Below are 21,791 nucleotides of genomic sequence, written 5' to 3' on the forward strand. Positions count from 1 at the left end.
ATCTTCCAGGACCAGAATTTCTCTCCTGTGGTGGCTGCAAAGTTCTCACCTTCTAGAGGGATGCAGGTTCGGAATCCAGGATTGGGTCCTGCTGACCACGGATGCAAGTCTCCGAGGCTGGGGTGCAGTCACACAAGGAAGAAGTTTCCAGGGAAAATGGTCAATCCAGGAATCTTGTCTCCACATAAACGTTCTGGAGTTAAGAGCCATTTACAACGGCCTTCTGCAAGCGGAATACCTTCTTCGAGGTCTACCTGTCCTGATTCAGTCGGACAACGTAACAGCAGTAGCGTACGTAAACCGCCAGGGCGGAACAAAGAGCTGAGTGGCGATAGCGGAGGCCACAAGGGTTCTCCGCTGGGCGGAAAAGCACGTGAGCGCTCTGTCAGCAGTCTTCCTTCCGGGCATGGACAACTGGGAAGCAGACTTCCTCAGCAGACACGATCTCCATCCAGGAGAGTGGGCTCTTCATCAAGAGGTATTTGCAGAAGTGACAAGGCGTTAGGGAATTCCTCAAATAGACATGATGGCGTCTCGCCTCAACAAGAAGCTTCCGAGGTATTATTCCAGGTCAAGGGACTTGGGGGTCCCAGTGCAGTGGACGCCCTGTTAACTCCGTAGTTGTTTCAGTCGGTATATGTGTTCCCTCCACTTCCTCTCATTCCAAAGGCGTTGAGGATCATAAGACGAATAAGGGTTCCGGAAGTACTCGTCGTTTCAGATTGGCCACGGAGGGCCACCAGACGGGTATCGGAATTGGCGGCTTTGTCTCACAAGAGCCCATATTTGATTTTCCATGTGGATAGAGCGGAATTGAGGACTCGTCAACAATTTCTGCCGAAGGTGGTTTCTTCGTTCCACATAAATAAACCTATTGTGGTGCCTGTGGCTTCGGATGCCGTGACGGTGCCAAAATCTCTCGATGTCGTGAGAGCTTTGAAAATTTATGTCGCCAGAACGGCTCATATTAGGAAAACGGAGGCTCTGTTTTGTCTTGTACGCTTCCAACAAGATTGGAAATCCTGCTTCCAAGCAGACTATTGTACGCTAGATTTGTAATACGATTCAGCACGCTCATTCTACGGCTGGATTGCCGTTTCCGAAGTCAGTGAAGGCCCATTCTACCAGGAAGGTGGGCCCATCTTGGGCGGCTGCCCGAGTGGTCTCGGCACTTCAACTTTGCCGAGCAGCTACGTGGTCGGGTTCAAACACTTTTGCTAAGTTCTACAAGTTTGATACCCTGGCTGATGAGGACCTCGTGTTTGCTCAATGGGTGCTGCAGAGTAGTCCGCACTCTCCCGCCCGGTCTGGAGCTTTGGTATAGACCCCATGGTCCTTTTGGTGTCCCCAGCATCCTCTAGGACGTAAGAGAAAATAGGATTTTAATACCTACCGGTAAATCCTTTTCTCCTAGTCCGTAGAGGATGCTGGGCGCCCATCCCAGTGCGGACTGTTACTTGCAGTTGTGTTGGTAGTTGTTGTTCGATTACAAGAAAGTTGTGTATCGGTTATGTTCAGCTTGTTGCTGTTTTTCGTTCATACTGTTCTCTGGTATTCCTGCTAATCCAGTGGTACGGTGTGTTTGTGGTGTGAGCTGGTATGTGTGTCACCCGTAGTGTAACAAAAATCCTTTTCCTCGAAATGTCCGTCTCCCTGGGCACAGTTCCTATAACTGAGGTCTGGAGGAGGGGCATAGAGGGAGGAGCCAGTTCACACCCATTCAAAGTCTTATAGTGTGCCCATGTCTCCTGCGGATCCCGTCTATACCCCATGGTCCTTTTAGAGTCCCCAGCATTCTCTACGGACTAGGAGAAAAGGATTTACCGGTAGGTATTAAAATCCTATTTTTCTGTAAAGCATGGTTATATAGGTGCTGTATAAAGATAAGAAGTAAACACAATTATGTTGGTAGTTCCCAAAGGTAGTGTTTGACAACATAATTATTTGAAGAAAACAACACTAATCCAGGCGCTAATCAATTTATAATAATAAATATTCTTAATTTTTTAACGTAATTTAAGCTGCAGCCTCCGTCCAGCTGTACCTGTGTTCGTACAGCTAAAATTGATTATGAGGTAGGGGGCTCACTTGCTCTCCTTCCTCAGAAACCAAAGAAGTAGGAAAGAAAAAGAAATGACTGATTGCGCTATATTACCAGGTGCGTATATGAATAAAGACACATTTAAAATACCTCTCTGGTTTTTATTTTAATTCAAAATATCACAAATGTACATATATAAAAACTTAATATGCATGCATATTCACTATGAGCTCACTTAAAAACTGTAACACTTATTCTATGTTTAAGCATCCAGTGCTCAGATCTGTTTTAGGGGCAGTTTTATTTCTTCCACTGATGTATGTAAATAGCTTGTATTCCCATGACAATAGGTGATGTTTTTCCCAATATATTGGGACTCAGTCCTCTAAATAGAGACACCGTTCCTGTTTGTGTACTGGCCACAGTCTATAAACTGTCAATTTTAAGACAGATGAATGCCACTTACCGCTGCAGCCGTGAGCATGGACGTGCTGGGGAGATCCTCTCTGTGCACAGCGGCGTGTCTAGCTCTCCTTTCTCCCGTCTCTTTCGCGGTGGTAGCGGTGTTTGATGGTCTCTACCCCTCAACGTGCTGGAGCAACTTGTATGCGGACACATGCAGAGCAGACTCCCCACCTGGCTGACCGTGTCTTCTCCGATTACGGCTCAGCTGGAGCGGCAGGTGTGTGGAGTCTCGTTAGTTGTCCTTAGCTCCCAGGCCGGCGGGGCAGATCCAAATGTAGGGTGTCACTTAGGGTGAACAGCAGATCCGCTAACGCGTTTCGCACACGGGTGCTTTTTCAAAGTGTCTTTATTCACATACGCACCTGTTAATATAGCGCAATCAGTCATTTCTTTTTCTTTCATAATTATTTGAAGGTTAACCTTCCAACTACCCCACTCCCCAAAAATCTCTGGATGATAGATCAACAGTGTATAGGTCGACAGTTGTAGGTCAACGCCATATGGTTGACGTGCATTAGGTCGATAGGTTTAAAAGACATGACAATGTTTACTATCTTGGGGATAGTAACCTGTGGTAAGCGGAGTGAGCCACCTTGCCCGAAGCGTGGCGGGTGTACATGTTTGTACTGATCGTCACATAATATGCAATATATAAGATGTGGGCCAAGAAAATAAAAATTTCTCGGCCATTGTCAAGTCGACCTTTTGACTGTCGACCATTAATCCACACCCCTCTCAAGCCCAATCACAACCTGAATAAATGTACAATTAAGTCTGACTGCTCGTTTTGACACCACACCCACCAGAGATTCTAATTGGACGTTTTTTTTATCTTCCTGTAATTATGTGGGATTATTGTTCTTTACTTGCGATCCAATTCCAAAATATCCTGCCAACCTTACAAAATTTAATTATGAACTTTGAAAATTCACACTGGAATCTGTAAACTGCTATAGTACAGGGAGATATAAATATTTGTTTTGAAATGAGATACTTGGTATTGCAAGATAAATTGTATATAAATATATATTCAGTATTTGTGTTTAAAGGCCCATACACACTTGACGATGCACACGTCGTTAACGACTTCCCTTGAACTTCCCTTGAACAGCTGAGCAAACGACATGAGCATACACACTACCAACGACCAAAGACGAAAGACCAAAGACGAAAGACCAAAGACCATAGACCATTCATCGTTGAAGCATCCAAGCTGAACAGTTTATTAAAATAATGAGCTGGGAACGGGGCTGGTGAACAGTGGCTTGGTCGTTGGTTGTTGGTCTTTCACACCATACACATTCAACGACGTCTCTGGTCGGTAACGACCATAGTGGAAATTGAGCATACATGCTCCACAGATAAGCGAGGGTCGTTAACGTCCTGCGGGGCCGCGCATCGGTGGTCGTCGGATGCATACACACTTGACGATATAATGAGCGACGTCGTTGATGAGGGCTGAAATGAACGACGTCGTTCATTTTATCGTCAAGTGTGTATGGGCCTTTATGGATCGTCCAATCGCCAATAAATCGTACTCCCACAAGCAAACATTTGAGATGATCTGATAAAATGCACTGTATATAGGCTGGTTTACTTATTTCACAGCCATAACAAAGTTACAGCAATATTGTTTTCCTGTGTATTACTATGTAACACGCTAGGGATAACTGTATCTTAGTGTTTAATAGATTACTAGAAATTTCAAGTTAGAGCTTAGCCGGAGTTTTTTTCAGCCTTATTTTCTATATATGTATTTGATTCAAAGCTGTCACATGCCTGAGTGTAACTTTATTTTAACTGGCTGCTGTGTTTTGCCCATTTTTATATGGGTTTTCATGTTTTTTCATTTACCTGAAATAATTAATTTCCCCATTTACCCAAATAAATTTAACTTTTTTTTGTCTGTGCAGTTTGTACCTTCTTTTTGTATTATAAAATATATTTACACTTATAGAAGTATTTGGAGCATGTATAAATTTCCCAGAATGTTAGAAACTTGCACTTTCTAAAGAAACAAAATGTATAAAGGCTATACATTTTGGCACATGTTGCTATGCCTACTCATATGCCAGTCTGTGCTTGTTTCTCAAGGGCAATGGCTGAGAATCGTTAAATGTATGTCCCGTCCTTTAAAGCTCCCAACTACTGTATTATAGAATTTGTTGGACAATCTGTCTTGGCAGCATGAGATTGGTTATAACCAGGGTTCGAACAAAAACAGTTTTTAAACCTTAAAAAAAAAAGATTATTTTTTATAATTTTTTTTTGCATTAGTGTTTTAATGAAAAAAATGTAATCCTGCTTTTTAGTTTAATACTGTGAAACATTGCTATGTATTAGAAAACTTGATCAACTATGTTTTCATGCTTTCTGACATTTAATAATCCAAAGTTATTAGGCTTTAATATGGTTTATTTTACATCTTTCAATAAAACAACTTGTTTTACTGCTTTTACAGTACATCTGCTATTTACAGTACTTCTGAGCATATATAGATAGACTAAATTTATTAAAACATACTACAAAGTACACTCCGATACATCTCTTGGACTGAAGGTTTTGAATCAAAATAAACAGAAGAGTATTAAACAGTGACGTGTTTCTCTTTAATGTGCTGGAGTTGTGTACCCTTTAAGTTTGAGCTTCTTAGTTGTGGTTTTCTCACGTCCTTTCGGATTTTAGGGGAGGAGTTTGTGGAGTCTTAGCAGACGCTAGGTAGATTTAGTACCCATCTGATCTGGTTTACCCTCCCTACATTTCTGGTGTGTGTGTGTATGTGAATTTACGGCATTGGTTCAGCTCCCTCCAAATGAAGACCACACGTGACATGAATGTGGGATAATACCAGAGGGATTCCCTACAGCTACAGCTGCAGTGTTTGTTGGTTTTCAGTAGATAACGTGTAGTAAAAAAGGTGGAGTATCATATCCAATTAAACACATTTTAAAGAAAACGCTATAGTTTCTGCTAAAATATTTGCAGCTCAGTCAAACACGTCATGATGGTAATTTCACTGTAAAATGGGGCTAATTGAGTCTCTTCTATACCTCGGGATTTATGGGGAACATAGAGAATCCTGAAATGATCTAGTAGCTTTTCTAAGTTTTATGGGGCTGTTCTCGATTTTTAAATGATCTTTTTTATGTATTGGGGATGTTAGATTTGGTTTGTGTTCTAGAAGTTTGATGACTTTGTTGTCTGAACAATCTTGTGACATTGACTTGTAAAGTAGAAGTACTGTAGTTGTATGTTTATGGGTGATGGAGGTTTTTGTAGGATCATGGCCCAGCCGGTTGCAAATTTGGATAATGAAACCTGTCTCGGTTTGATTTGTTCACCAGGCCCATGAGGTGCTCGCACTGGAAATGCTGACCCTGTTGTTGGAACGACCTACAGATGACAGTGTTGAAGTGTCTATTGGGTTTTTAAAGGAAAGCGGACTCAAGCTGACCCAAGTAACTCCCAGGGGTATAAATGGTAAGTGATTGCTGTGTACAGTGGCTGTATGAGGGTACATTACTCTCCTCATTAATATTAATTTTGGAGAGAGGAAAGCTTTAGGGGTATATTCAATTGAAGTCGAAAGCTGCCGTCTGTCGAAAAGACGGCAGTTTTAGACTTTTTAAGGTCGAATCGTGATTCGACCTATACAATATTTTCGACAAGTCGATGAATTCTACTTGTCGAAAAGCACGTGGATCGGCGGAATAGCTGCCGATCCACGTGCTTGTGTCGAAAACGGGGCCAAAACCGACGGGTTTTGGCCCCCTTTTCGACCATCTCAGTCCGACATAAAAAAATGTCGGACTGAGATGTGGGACCCAGAGGAGGAGAGGGGGGAGAGCCGCGGGGAGACGGGACAGCCACGGGCATATATGGGAGAGAAGTGCTGCAGCAGGATGTCACACAGCTGGCAGCTTCCACCCGGCTGCAGCAAGTGAGGTCACGCTTGCTGGAGCCGGGTGGACACTGCCGTGAGGTCGGCCGGCTGTGTGACATCCTCCTGCAGCGCTGTTGTAGCGCTGATCGCCTCCGTCTGCCGGCGACTGTCCCCGCTGGTCTCCCCGCGGCTCCCCCCCTCCTCCTCTGGGTCCCTCTTCTCAATTCGACTTGAAAAAGTCGAATTGAGATGAGATTTGAATAGGGGTTGTCGGATCCATTCCGACACATGCATGTCGGAATGGATCCGACGCTAATTGAATATACCCCTTAACCTGAACAAGAGGACACCAAGCACCTACCGCAAGAATTGCTTCAACACATAGGGGTATATTCAATAAGTGTCGGAAGCTGCCGTCTTCTCGGAAAGACGGCAGCTTCTGACAGATTTAGGTCGGAAGTGTTTCCGACCTATTCAATGCCGGGCCATCTTTTCAGACAAGTCGGAAATTCACGACTTGTCGTAAAACAACATGGATTATCGGATTAGTCGCAGATCCACGTGTTCTGTGGCCAAATCCGACAGGTTTTGGTCCCGGTTCCGACAATCTCAATCCGACTTTTTTTTAAAGTATCATAATATCTGTTCTAAATTCTATTAAGTGTGTATATAATATTCATGTACCCGTAGCTATATTCGAACGCCTGCGTAACATCCTGCATGAGTCCGAAATAGACAAGCGTGTCCAATACATGATTGAAGTCATGTTTGCTGTGAGAAAGGATGGCTTCAAGGATCACCCAGTTATCCCTGATGGGCTAGATCTGGTGGAGGATGAAGACCAGTTTACACACATGCTTCCTTTGGAAGACGAGTATAATCCAGAAGACGTGCTTAGTAAGTCTCATTTATCACTCCATTAATGAAAACCTGTGACTGTATAAAACTCGCTGCTCTGTGAATATACTGCGTGTATAAGGATTTGCTTCTAGCATAAATCAAATCATTCAATTGTAAAAGGATCTGTCATTCTCAGGCTATATACTTCTCTCCATCATTACCTTGTTGTGTTTATCTTCTTGTTGTGTTGTTCTTCTTGTTCTTGTTGTGTTCTTGTTGTGTTTTTCCTCTTTTCTAAAGCTTGATGTGCCCTTTTGTTTTTTGAAAGTTGATTGTTCTCTAAATATAGTCTTAAATGTCTCTGAGTGCTGTGATCTTTCAATATAATTGTAACCCTTATGTGTATGCTGTGTTCTGCATAGAAAGATTATATGGTACCTGGGGCACTTTATTTGTTGTTCATGTTTAGCTGTGTTTGTCTCTTCTGCTATCTTTCCAGTGGGGTTGGGTATGAAACACTGGCAGTCTGAATCCCAACCGTCAGGATACGGCGGGATCCTGACAGCCAGAATCCTGACACAACCCATTAAATATTTCTACCCTAACCTCTTCCTCCTACAGCCTAACACTAACCCCCCTCCCTCCCCCCCACCGCAACCTAAACCCTCCCCCCTCCCACTAGTGCCTACCCCCAACCCCAATCTCCGGTATGTGTCAGGATTCCGACTGTCTGGATCCCAATGTCTTATTTTAATTGCATCCCCGAAAAAGTCTGAAAGTATATAACTTATTTGACGCACCAGCAAACAGCAGAGATAATGTCTGAGCAAGCGTGGTGGTGTCTCTTTTTATTAGTTATTTATAAATAGCCGTTCAGATTCATTTAATGTGTAGGGACTGAGCTCTTATTAGCGGTAATTAAGGCTAAAGACGCCTATGAAAACCAGAGCACTAGAAACTGCGAGAACATTAATCTGTCCATGTGTTGCACTTTACACACCCAAGCTGTGACCCTTCACAAGATGCATGCTGTAAAGCCCCCACCACCATGTTGTCCCATCCACTTTTCCCGCTGGTGGAACAGAATTCTACTGCCCAGACAGATTTTTCATATGCGCCACATGCTGGAGCTCCAGGTTTGCCAGCAATTTCATTTGCAGACTGGCTTCATAAATATTTATTAACCGTTTCTTATATAGCGCAGAAAATTCCGTTGCGCTTTACAATTGGAAATAACAATGACATAACAAAACTGTGTAATAACAGTCAGTCATAGAAGAAGGAAGGCCCTGCTCGCAAGCTTACAATCTATAGAATACCAAACATGTTTTGATAATAGGATTTTAATTACCTACCGGTAAATCCTTTTCTCGTAGTCTGTAGAGGATACTGGAGTCCACATTAGTACCATGGGTTATAGACTGGTCCAGTAGAAGCCTTGGGCACTTTAAGAAATCAATAGTGTGCACTGGCTCCTCCCTCTATGCCCCTCCTACCAGACCCAGTCTAGAAACTGTGCCCGAGGAGACGGACATATCTTGAGAGAAGGATTCAGAAAGGATAGTGGTGAGATTCGAACCAGCACACACAAACAAGAAGAAAACCATGTTAACACAGCATTAACAGGAACAGCAACGGCTGATCCCACAACAATACTTAACCAAGAAACCTTGCAGGAAACACGAAGCACTGGACGGGCGCCCAGTATCCTCTACGGACTACGAGAAAAGGATTTACCGGTAGGTAGTTAAAATCCTATTTTCTCTTACATCCTAGAGGATACTGGGGTCCACATTAAGTACCATGGGGATGTACCAAAGCTCCCAAACCGGGTGGGAGAGTGCGGAGGTTCTTGCAGAACTGACTGACCAAACTGAAGGTCCTCAGAGGCCAAGGTATCGAACTTGTAGAACTTGGCAAACGTGTTCGAACCAGACCAAGTATATGCTCGGCAGAGCTGTAAAGCAGAGACACCCCGGGCAGCTGCCCAGGAAGAACCCACCGACCAAGTAGAGTGGGCATGAACAGATTTAGGAACCGACAAGCCTGCCGTAGAGTAAGTATGCTGGATAGTCAGCGTGATCCAGAGAGCAATAGACTGCTTAGAAGCAGGACACCCAATTTTCTTGTGATCATAAAGCACAAACAGCAAGTCCGATTTTCTGTGATGAGCCATCCGTTTGACATAAATTCTCAAAGCCCTCACAACATCCAGGAACTTTGAAGTAGAAAAGGTGTCAGCAAGCACCGGAACCACAATTGGCTGGTTGATATGAAACGCAGACACCACCTTTGGAAGAAATTGCTGACGAGTTCTGAATTCAGCTCTATCGTCATGAAAAATCAAGTACGGGCAAGGCTTCCTATTCCGAAACACCCCGTGCCGAAAGCCAAGGCCAATAGTGTGACGGTCTTCCATGTAAGAAACTTTACATCCACCTCCCGTAAAGGCTCAAACGAATCTGACTGCAGAAATTTCAACACCACGTTAAGATCCCAAGGTGACGTGGGAGGCACAAAGGGTGGTTGGATGTGCAGAACACCTTTCAAGAAGGTCTGAACCTCAGGAAGCGAAGCAAACTGTTTCTGGAAGAAAATGGACAAGGCCGAAATCTGGACTTTTATGGATCCTAAACTTAGGCCCATATCTGCACCAGACTGCAGAAAAAGCAGAAAACGACCCAGTTGAAATTCCACCGCAGGAAATTTCCTGTGTACTCACCAAGAAACGTATTTTCTCCAAATTTGGTGGTAATGTTTTGACGTCACCCCTTTCATGGCTTGGATCAAGGTAGGAATTACCCTGTCCGGAATACCTTTCCTGGCTAGAATCTCACTCAACCTCCATGCCGTCAAACGTAGCTGCGGTAAGTCTTGATAGACGAACGGTCCTTGTTGTAGAAGATCCTCCCGAAGAGGAAGAGGCCACGTGTCCTCCAGAAGCATTTCCAGTAGATCTGCGTACCAAGCCCTTCTTGGCCAATCTGGAGCAATGAGAATTGCTTGAACCCTTTCCCTTTTTATTCTTTTGATAATTCTTTTGGATCAATGGAAGTGGTGGAAAGACATACACCATCTGATAGACCCACGGAGTCACCAGAGCGTCCACCGCCACCGCCTGTGGGTCTCTTGACCTGAAGCAATACAGCTGGAGCTTCTTGTTGAGACGAGAGGCCATCATGTCGATCTGTGGAGTCCCCAACCGAAGAGTCAAGCACCCGAACACCTCCGGGTGAAGGCCCCACTCTCCTGGGTGGAGGTCATGTCTGCTGAGGAAGGCTGCTTCCCAGTTGTCCACTCCCGGAATGAAGTTTGCGGACAGCACCCACAGCGTGTCTCTCTGCTCAGAGGAGACATTGCTGCTCTGCTGTTCGTTCCACCTTGTCGGTTTATGTATTACACCGCCGTCACATTGTCCGACTGAACTTGGGTGGCTCGATCTTGAAGAAGATGTGCTGCCTTAAGAAGGGCGTTGTATATGGCCCTTAGTTCCTGAACATTGATTGGAAGAACGATTTCCCGACTTGACCATTTTCCTTGGAAGTGTTCTCCTTGGGTGACTGCTCCCCATCCTCTGAGGTTTGCGTCCGTGGTCAGCAGAATCCAGTTTTGAATCCCGAACTTTCAGCCCTCGGTCAGGTGAGAAGTCTGTAGCCACCACAGAAGAGAAATCCTGGCTCTTTGCGACAGACGTATCCTCTGGTGCATGTGGAATGCGATCCGGACCATTTGTCCTGCAGATCCAGCTAGAAGGGCCTTGCGTGAAACCTTCCGTACTGCAATGCCTCGTAAGAGGCTACCATCTTCCCTAGGAGGCGAATGCACAGATGCACAGATATCCGGGTCAGCCTGAGGACGTCCCGCACCATTGACTGAATTACCAATGCCTTTTCCAGAGGATGGAATACTTTCTGTACCTCCGTGTCCAGTATCTTCCCCAGCAACGGAAACCTCCGTGTTGGTTCCAGGTGAGATTTTGGCAGGTTCAGAATCCATTTTATCAGCATATCGTCCAAGAAACATCATCTCCGCCATCACTTTGGTAAATACCCTCGGTGCCGTGGAGAGCCTAGAGGGCAGTGCCTGGAACTGGTAATTACAGTCCTGCAACACAAACCTTAGATAAGCCTGATGTGGTGGCCAAATCGGAATATGAAGGTACGCATCCTTGATATCCAGCGACACCAGGAATTCTCCCTGAGGTCACCACTCTCAGCGACTTCATGTTGAATTTGAACACACCCGTAAGTACGGGTTCAGTAACTTGAGTTTTAAAATAGGCCTCACCGAACCGTCCGGTTTCAGTACAACAAACAGGTTGGAATAGAAACCCTTGTTTTGTAGTTGAAGAGGAACTGGAACAATGACCTGAGTCTGAACCAGTTTTTGAATTGCTGCTTGCAAGATCATACTTGCTTCCGGTGAAGCTGGTAAGCCGGATTTGAAGAATCTGTGAGGTGGGATTTCTTGAAACTCCAGTCTGTAGCCCCGAACGATAAGATCTTTTACCCATGGATCCAGGCATGAAGTGGTCCATACGTGACTGAAATATTGCAACCGGGATCCCACCTGCCTGTTGACCAGACAGTGCTGAAGGCTTTGCGGAAGCAGAACCGGAGGTCTGATCCTGTGAGACTGTATTTGCAGGTTTTCTGGGTTTAACTCTATTGCCTTTGAAGGCAGTAGAAGAACCCATGGCCTTACCTATAAACTTCACCGTGCGGAAGGACTGCAACGTTGGTGCAGAGTAGGATTTCCTAGCTGGGGGTGCTGCGGTAGGAAGGTATGCAGACTTACCCGCCGTAGGAAATCCACGTATCCAGTTCATCTCCAAAAAGGGCTTCACCTGTGAAAGGTAGGTTTTCCATGCCTTTGCTGGAATCTGCATCCGCAGTCCAATGGCATAGCCACAAGTCCCTGCGTGCTGACACTGCCATGGCAGTGGTGCATGCGTTGAGCAATCCAATCTCCTTGATGGTCTCCAAACTCAAATTTTAAACTCTTGCGCTATAATAAAAATATATATGATATGGCTGACAATAATAACAAACTACTAATAATTTAAAATATTTAATAATACATGAATAATCACAAATTATAAAACAAGACCGGTCTTAATAATTTAAACATCTAAGGTACCAAGTGTAAATGCTTTCCATTAAAAGGAGGTGGACTTAAGCATATTCTGTGCACAGAAGTGTATGAACTAGCTCTGTAGGCAAATGACTGAATATATATAAGTCAAACTAGATCAAATGTAACTGCTAATAGAGCCCGTATATTAGATGGTTACCAATGAACAGTCACTTAGTATCAAAGTTCCTTTGAACATGACAATCCAACATAGGACAGTAAACTGAGTGAGAGCCGCTCCAACCGGAATCTTACGTGAGGTATGAGCAAATACTGTCAGCAGGAAAAAGTCCCGACATCTACCAAGATGGCTTCTGGCTGCGGGAAAACCGGCACCTGCACTGGCGTCTGCTGTAACCTGTCCTGCTCGACCTGAATGCTCCACAGATCTCCACCTCTACGTGCCGTTTGCGGGCACCGATGAACGGCTCCTCTCCACTCGAAGATATTTCAACCAGCAGATGGATAATGCAGCTGGTATACGGGTCTGACTCCAGCAGGGGTCCAAAACGTATAGCTTCTGACGCGTTTCGCTCCTCCCACGGGGGCTTTATCAAAGAAACGCCTCCACCATAAAGTTAGCAGAATCCTGTATATGCTGTAGGAGTAAAATAATCTCCCCCCTGGCGAAGGAATCTAACTCGTCAATTAGATTACCTGACCATTTTGCAAAGGCCATAGTGATCCATGCACAAGCTATAGTGGATCTTTGGGCCACCCCCGTAGCTGTGTACAGATATTTGAGAGTGGTCTCAATCTTGCGGTCTGCAGCATCCTTCAATGAAGCAGCCCCAGTAACAGGTAAAGCTATCTTACGAGACAGCCTGGGAACCGAAGTGTCCACTATCTGTGGGTTTTCCCATTTTTTCCTATCATCCTGAGGGAACTGGAAGGATGTGAGTAACCGTTTTGGAATCTGAAACTTCTTGTCAGGATTAACTTAAGTTGCTTCGAAAAGAGAATTTAATTCCCTAGAAGCAGGAAAAGTAACAGAGGATTTATTTTTCACATTAAAAAAGGATTCCTCCTCATCCTCTGACACCTTGTCAGGAATGTGTAATACATCTCTTATAGCTTTAATCAGGGCCTGTATACCCTGTGCTTAAGCTGCAACCCCCCCTCCTAACAAGTCCACCTCCCCCTCCTCTGGCTCTGATACATCATTGTCGGTAACAGCCTGCATGATTTGGGCCAGAGTACTTTTCTGTGGACAAATAGCAGGGGTCTGAGACGCCGGGATGACCACTGAATCCCTATTCATGAGGTCATCTACAGACTGCCTTAAATATTGCGTCACCTTTTCATTTTGGGACTATTTATTTGAAATATTTGAAATCATCATAACCATACAGGTTCAGATCCACTAGCTTGAGAATGTGTTCTATCCTGAGTACACTGTAGTGATCCCCCTGATTGAGAAAAACACTCTGCTGTGCATGATACACACTCCTTTGACTTGATAAATGTGAAAGAAACACACACACACACACAGTAAAGAAAAGGTTAAAGCACAGTTAACCCACACAGAGCCCTTCTAGGGAGAGACAGAGTACAGTGAGCCAGCCACACCGCTCCCCTATAGCTAAAGATTAAACTTAGCTGGGTGGCAAACTAAGTACCCTTAATAGGGCTTAGTACACCAAATTATTGCTCCCCCCCCCCCTTTGCTATGACCCCCTGGTACCGCTGAGGTGCTTTGGAGTCCATGTGGAGGAGCTGCGCTTCCCTGACAGGCTGCCTGTGTAAAGCTGCAGAGGGAAAATGGCGCTGGTGAGCTGCTTAATCTGCTCATAGTGAAGGCCCCGCCCCCGTAATGGTGCACGGTCTTCCCGGTCTTTATACTGGCTGAGGTGTGGAAGCATGTCTGTAGGGGATCAGAACCCCTGTAATAGTGCCAGTTTTGCGGGTAATAAGTGTGGCTCCAGCTGCCCTCACAGCGGACACTACAGTGTACCTGAAGCCTGGAGCGCAGCGTGCATGCAGCGCTGCGCTCCTACCCTCATGCCGCTAAGCGGGACGCCGGCCACCTATTCACCACTCTTCACTCTTCTGGCTTTGTTAGGGGTGGCGGCGTGCTATGGGTCTGTTTGCGAATAGGACCCTCAGGAGCTCCGTGTCCTGTCAGCGGGGAACAGGACCATTAACCCGAGGGAGGTTGGGACGCTCTCTCCCCCCTCCACCTCCTTAAGTCCCATGAAGCAGGCAGTCTGTTGCCAACCAGACCTGCCTGAAAATAATAAAACAGAAAATAAATGCAGAAAACTCTACAGGAGCTTCCCAAGCATGACCGGCTCCTCCGGGCACATTTTCTAAACTGAGACTGGTAGGAGGGGCATAGAGGGAGGCGCCAGTGCACACTATTGATTTCTTAAAGTGCCCAAGGCTCCTAGTGGACCCGCCTATACCCCATGGTACTAATGTGGACCCCAGTATCCTCTAGGACGTAAGAGAAATATAGAATGTTGATCGATATGGGCAACATCTGCACTTCTAAAAACCGTCACTTTAGTTAATATACCCCAGGTGTCAGGAAGTCATGGTGTCTTCAATGGTGACTGTAGTAGCTCTGGATAGATCCTAGGACTCTATTAGCAATGGAACCTAAAAGGACGGCAGTGCTTTCTTGTGCAGGTCTGACTTCTAGAAGTCATGTTCTTCATCGCTGTACTCTCATTGGTTTATGTGTTTTTTGCATATGTTTGTTACTTCTGCACTTACCTGCCTTTTAAGTTTTTAGACTGTATTTATATCCAACTTTCATGTTTCTATATCAAATAGGGTTGAGGTTACCAAAAGGTTAAAAGTGTTAGACTTGATGGGCCAAGTGGTTCTTGTCTGCCGTCACATTCTACGTCTCTGTGCTTCTTCACCTCGCATTCAGTACTGGCATCGTCCGCGAGATTTTGTGGCAAAAGCCTGAGGGCGTTTGTAACATTATTACTCATACGAAGTACTTCCCAACCTTTTTGCGGTGGTGACAGATGACACATAACTTAATTTTTTTTTCCCGGTATGACACGCCAATGTAACATAGTGTAAGAAAACCAGAACCTCACAAAAATGTGTTTTTATTTAATACAACTAATTTATTTCACTGATAATGTATCGCATATAATCATCTTAAAGATATTTTAAGAATTTCTCTAACGTCCTAAGTGGATGCTGGGGACTCCGTCAGGACCATGGGGTTTAGCGGCTCCGCAGGAGACAGGGCACAATAATAAAAGCTTTAGGATCAGGTGGTGTGCACTGGCTCCTCCCCCTATGACCCTCCTCCAAGCCTCAGTTAGATTTTTGTGCCCGACCGAGAAGGGTGCAATCTAGGTGGCTCTCCTCAGCTGCTTAGAATAAAAGTTTAAGTTAGGTTTTTTATTTTCAGTGAGTCCTGCTGGCAACAGGCTCACTGCTACGAGGGACTTAGGGGAGAGAAGTAAACTCACCTGCGTGCAGGATGGATTTGCTTCTTAGGCTACTGGACACCATTAGCTCCAGAGGGAGTCGGAACACAGGTCTCACCCTGGGGTTCGTCCCGGAGCCGTGCCGCCGACCCCCCTTGCAGATGCCGAAGTTGAAGAGGTCCAGAGGTCCAGAAACAGGCGGCAGAAGACTTTCAGTCTTCATAAGGTAGCGCACAGCACTGCAGCTGTGCACCATTGTTGTCAGCACACTTCATACCAGCGGTCACTGAGGGTGCAGGGCGCTGGGGGGGGCGCCCTGGGCAGCAATGTATTATACCTTTTTTATGGCTAAAATACATCACATATAGCCCTTGAGGCTATATGGATGTATTTAACCCCTGCCAGATCTCACAAACTCCGGGAGAAGAGCCCGCCGTTTTAGGGGGCGGGGCCTATTCTCCTCAGCACACGGCGCCATTTTCCTGCTCGGCTCTGCTGTGAGGAAGGCTCCCAGGCTCTCCCCTGCACTGCACTACAGAAACAGGGTTAAAACAGAGAGGGGGGGCACTTATTTGGCGATATGATTACATATGTGAAAATGCTATAAGGGAAAACACTTGTATAAGGGGTTGTCCCTGTATAATTATAGCGTTTTTGGTGTGTGCTGGCAAACTCTCCCTCTGTCTCCCCAAAGGGCTAGTGGGGTCCTGTCCTCTATCAGAGCATTCCCTGTGTGTGTGCTGTGTGTCGGTACGTGTGTGTCGACATGTAGGAGGACGATGTTGGTGAGGAGGCGGAGCAAATTGCCTGTATTGGTGATGTCACTCTCTAGGGAGTCGACACCGGAATGGATGGCTTATTTAGGAATTACGTGATAATGTCAACACGATGCAAGGTCGGTTGACGACATGAGACGGCCGGCAAACAAATTAGTACCTGTCCAGGCGTCTCAGACACCGTCAGGGGCTTGTAAAAACGCCCATTTACCTCAGTTGGTCGACACAGACACGGACACTGACTTCAGTGTCGACGGTGAAGAAACAAACGTATTTTCCTTTAGGGCCACACGTTACATGTTAAGGGCAATGAAGGAGGTGTTACATATTTCTGATACTACAAGTACCACAAATAAGGGTATTATGTAGGGTGGGAATAATCTACTTGTAGTTTTTCCTGAATCAGATAAATTAAAGTGTGTGATGATACGTGGGTTTCCTCCGATAGAAAATTATTGGAGGTATACCCTTTCCCGCCAGAAGTGAGGGCGAGTTGGGAAACACACCTTAGGGTGGATAAGGCGCTCACACGCTTATAAAAACAAGTGGCGTTACCGTCTCCAGATACGGGCCGCCCTCAAAGAGCCTGCTGATAGGAAGCTGAAAAATATCCTAAAAAGTATATACACACATACTGGTGTTATACTACGACCAGCAATCGCCTCAGCCTGGATGTGCAGCGCTGGGGGGGCTTGGTCGGATTTCCTGACTGAAAATATTGATACCCTTGACAGGAACAATATTTTATTGACTATAGAGCATTTTAAGGATGCATTTCTATATATGCGAGATGCGCAGAGGGATATTTGCATTCTGGCATCAAGAGTAGATGTGATGTCCATATCTGCCAGACGATGTTTATAGACACGACAGTGGTCAGGTGATGCAGATTCCAGACGGCACATGGAAGTATTGCCGTATAAAGGGGCGGTCCATCGGACCTGGTGGCCATGGCAACAGCTGGAAAATCCACTTTTGTTACCCCAAGTCACATCTCGGCAGAAAAGGACACAGTCTTTTCAGTCTCAGTCCTTTCGTACCCATAAAGGCAGGCGGGCAAAAGGCCAGTCATATCTGCCCAGGGTTAGAGGAAAGGGAAGAAGACTGCAGCAGGCAGCCCATTCCCAGGAACAGAAGTCCTCCACAGCTTCTGCCAAGTCCACAGCATGACGCTGGGACCATACAAGCGGACTCAGGTGCGGTGGGGGGTCATCTCAAGAGTTTCAGCACGCAGTGGGCTCACTCGCAAGTGGACTCCTGGATCCTACACGTAGTATCCCAGGTGTACATTGGAAATTCGAGACGTCTTCCCCTCACAAGTTCCTGAAGTCTGCTTTACCAACGTCTCCCTCCGACAGGGAGGCAGTATTAAAAAAAAAAAAAAAAAAAAAATTCACAGGCTGTATTCCCAGCAGGTGATAATCAAAGTACCCCTCCTACAACAAGGGAAGGGGTATTATTCCACACTATATTGTGGTACTGAAGCCAAACGGCTCGGTGAGATCTAAAAGATTTGAACAATTACATACAAGGGTTCAAATCAAGATGGAGTCACTCAGAGCAGTGATAGCGAACCAGGACGATATGGTGTCACTGGATATCAGGGACGCTTACCTACATGTCCAAATTTTGCCCTTCTCACCAAGATTATCTCAGGTTCGTGGTACAGAACTGTCCCCATCAGTTCAGACGCTGCCGTTTGGATTGTCCACGGCACCCCGGGTCTTTACCATGGTAATGGCCGAAATGATGATTCTTCCTAAAAGAAATATGGACGCTTTCCTGATAAGGGCAAGGTCCAGAGAACAGTTGGCGGTCGGAGTAGCACTATCTCAAGTAGTTCTACGACAGCACGAGTGGATTCTAAATATTCCAAAATCGCAGCTTTTTCCGACGACACGTCTAATGTTCCTAGGAATGATTCTGGACACAGTCCAGAAAAGGATGTTTTCTCCCGGAGAAGAAGACCAGGGAGTTATCCGAGCTAGTCAGGAACCTCCTAAAACCAGGAAAAGTATCAGTGCATCATTGCACAAGGGTACTGTGAAAAATGGTGGTTTCTTACAAAGCGATCCCATTCGGTAGATTTCACGCAAGAACCTTTCAGTGGAATCTGCTAGGAAAATGGTCCGGATCGCATCTTCAGATGCATCAGCGGATAACCCTGTCTCCAAGGACAAGGGTGTTTTCTTCTGCGGTGGCTGCAGAGTGCTCATCTATGAAAGGGCCGCAGATTCGACATTCAGGACTGGGTCCTGGTGACCACGGATGCCAGCCTGAGTGGCTGGGGAGCAGTCACACAAGGAAAAAATTTCCAGGGAGTGTGATCAAGTCTGGAGACTTCTCTCCACATAAATATACTGGAGCTAAGGGCAATTTACAAGGCTCTAAGCTTAGCAAGACCTCTGCTTCAAGGTCAGCCGGTATTGATCCAGTGGGACAACATCACGGCAGTCGCCCACGTAAACAGACAGGGCGGCACATGAAGCAGGAGGGAAATGGCAGAAACTGCAAGGATTCTTCGCTGGGCGAAAAATCATGTGATAACACTCTCAGCAGTGTTAATTCCGGGAGTGGAAAACTGGGAAGCAAACTTCCTCAGCAGGCATAACCTCCACCCGGGAGAGTGGGGACTTCAGCGGGAAGTCTTCCACATGATTGTAAACCGTTGGGAAAAACCAAAGGTGGACATGATGGTGTCCCGCCTGAACAAAAAACTAGACAAATATTGCGCCAGGTCAAGGGACCCTCAGGCAATAGCGGTGGACGCTCTGGTAACACTGTGGGTGTACCAGTCAGGGTATGTGTTCCCTCCTATGCATCTCATACCAAAAGTACTGAGAATCATAAGAAGGAGATGAGTAAGAACGATACTCGTGGTTCCGGATGGGTCAAGAAGGACTTGGTACCCGGAACTTCAAGAGATGCTCACGGAAGAACCGTGGCCTCTACCTTTAAGAAAGGACCTGCTCCAGCAGGGGCCTTGTCTGTTCCAAGACTTACCGCGGCTGCGTTTGACGGCATGGCAGTTGAACGCCGGATCCTGAAAGGGCATTCCAGATGAAGTCATCCCTACCCTGGTCGAAGCCAGGAAGGATGTAACCGCAAAACATTTTCACCGCATTTGGCGAAAATATGTTGCGTGGTGTGAGGCCAAGAAGGTCCCTACAGAGGAATTCCAACTGGGTCGTTTCCTACATTTCCTGAAAACAGGACTGTCTATGGGCCTAAAATTAGGGTCCATTAAGGTTCAAATTTCGACCCTGTCAAATTTCTTCCAGAAAGAACTGGCTTCAGTGCCTGAAGTTCAGACGTTTGTAAAAGAGGTACTGCATATACAGCCTCCTTTTGTGCCCCCAGTGGCACCTTGGGATCTCAATGTTGTTTTGAGTTTCCTAAAGTCACATTGGTTTGATCCACTCACCACTGTGGAATTAAAATATTTCACATGGAAGGTGAAGATTCTATTAGCCCTGGCTTCAGCCAGGCGTGTGTCAGAATGGGCGGCTTTATCATATAAAAGCCCTTACTTAATTTTTCATTCTGACAGGGCAGAATTGAGGACTCGTCCTCAATTTCTCCTTAAGGTGTTTTCTGTTTTTCACATGAACCAACCTATTGTGGTATCTGCGGCTACTAGGGACTTGGAGGTCTCCAAGTTACTTGACGTTGTCAGGGCCCTGAAAATATATGTTTCCAGGACGACTGGAGTCAGAAAATCTGACTCGCTGTTTAGCCTGTATGCACCCAACAAGATGGGTGTTCCTGCTTCTAAGCAGACGATTGCTCGCTGGATTTGTAGTACAATTCAGCTTGCACATTCTGTGGCAGGCTTACCACAGCCAAAATCAGTAAAAGCCCATTCCACAAGGAAGTGGGCTCATCTTGGGCGGCTGCCCGAGGGGTCTCGGCTTTACAACTTTGCCGAGCTGCTACTTGCTCAGGGGCACACCCTGACTGAGGAGGACCTGGAGTTCTCTCATTCGGTGCTGCAGAGTCATCCACACTCTCCCGCCCGTTTGGGAGCTTTGGTATAATCCCCATGGTCCTGACGGAGTCCCCAGCATCCACTTAGGACGTTAGAGAAAATAAGAATTTACTTACCGATAATTCTATTTCTCGTAGTCCGTAGTGGATGCTGGGCGCCCATCCCAAGTGCGGATTGTCTGCAATACTTGTACATAGTTATTGTTACAAAAATCGGGTTATTCTTGTTGTGAGCCATCTTTTCAGAGGCTCCTTCGTTGTTATCATACTGTTAACTGGGTTCAGATCACAGGTTGTACGGTGTGATTGGTGTGGCTGGTATGAGTCTTACCCGGGATTCAATATCCTTCCTTATTATGCACGCTCGTCCGGGCACAGTATCCTAACTGAGGCTTGGAGGAGGGTCATAGGGGGAGGAGCCAGTGCACACCACCTGATCCTAAAGCTTTTATTATTGTGCCCTGTCTCCTGCGGAGCCGCTAAACCCCATGGTCCTGACGGAGTCCCCAGCATCCACTACGGACTACGAGAAATAGAATTATCGGTAAGTAAATTCTTATTTTTCCCCCTATAGCTGGAAATCCTTGTGACCAACAAGTATCTCAACAAAATAGTTTAAAGTAAATGTTGCGTATATAAATACATAAAAGCATCTTATTGTGTTTAGGTTGCATTCTCCCCTGATGGATAGTAAGGTTGTGTTCTGTAAGACCAGACCTAAGCACACTAGTGTTTTAAGGCCAGTACACACGGGGAGAGATGTGTGCTGAGTGATCTAGCACAGACCGCTCAGCACACAACGCGATGTGTGCTGAGTGAGGGGGGGGGCACTCATTTCACCCAGCGGTGAAATAAGCGATATGCATGCAGGCCAATCTAGTACCGGCGATAGCGTCGCGCATCGCAATCGGTGTGGGGCATACACACGGAGAGATCTGCACTTAACTTCTAAGCAATCTAGTCAAATTGCTTAGAATTTAAGCATGGAACTCTCCGTGTGTACCTCCCTTAAGTGTAAAGCACTGCAAAATGAATATACAGTATGTATGTTTGTCTTGTATTTCTTTACACTTGGCTATATGTCCAGTATTACGGGAAATTTTGCTAAAGCTTCTAAAACAGAGAATTGATGATGTTGCCCATAGCAACCAATCAGATGCGGTCTATCATTTCTCTATTGCCTCTTAGAAAATGATAGCATCTGATTGGTTGGTATGAGCAGCATTGCCAATTCTGTGTTTTAGAAGCTTTAGTAAATGTACTCCTTA

The 21,791-nt window shown here is 45.8% G+C and overlaps 1 protein-coding gene across 1 annotated transcript in view; it reads left to right on the forward strand.

Moving 5' to 3' along the window:
* Nucleotides 1-21,791, forward strand: part of CWC22 (CWC22 spliceosome associated protein homolog) — a 225,285-nt gene that overhangs the window by 83,719 nt on the left and 119,775 nt on the right. The window contains exons 8-9 of the mRNA XM_063933337.1: nucleotides 5,851-5,986; nucleotides 7,080-7,286. Coding sequence (XP_063789407.1) covers nucleotides 5,851-5,986; nucleotides 7,080-7,286 — 343 coding nt within the window. The remainder of the gene's footprint in view (nucleotides 1-5,850; nucleotides 5,987-7,079; nucleotides 7,287-21,791) is intronic.

The sequence above is a fragment of the Pseudophryne corroboree genome, chromosome 7 (assembly GCF_028390025.1).
Source record: "Pseudophryne corroboree isolate aPseCor3 chromosome 7, aPseCor3.hap2, whole genome shotgun sequence".
Taxonomy (NCBI): domain Eukaryota; kingdom Metazoa; phylum Chordata; class Amphibia; order Anura; family Myobatrachidae; genus Pseudophryne; species Pseudophryne corroboree.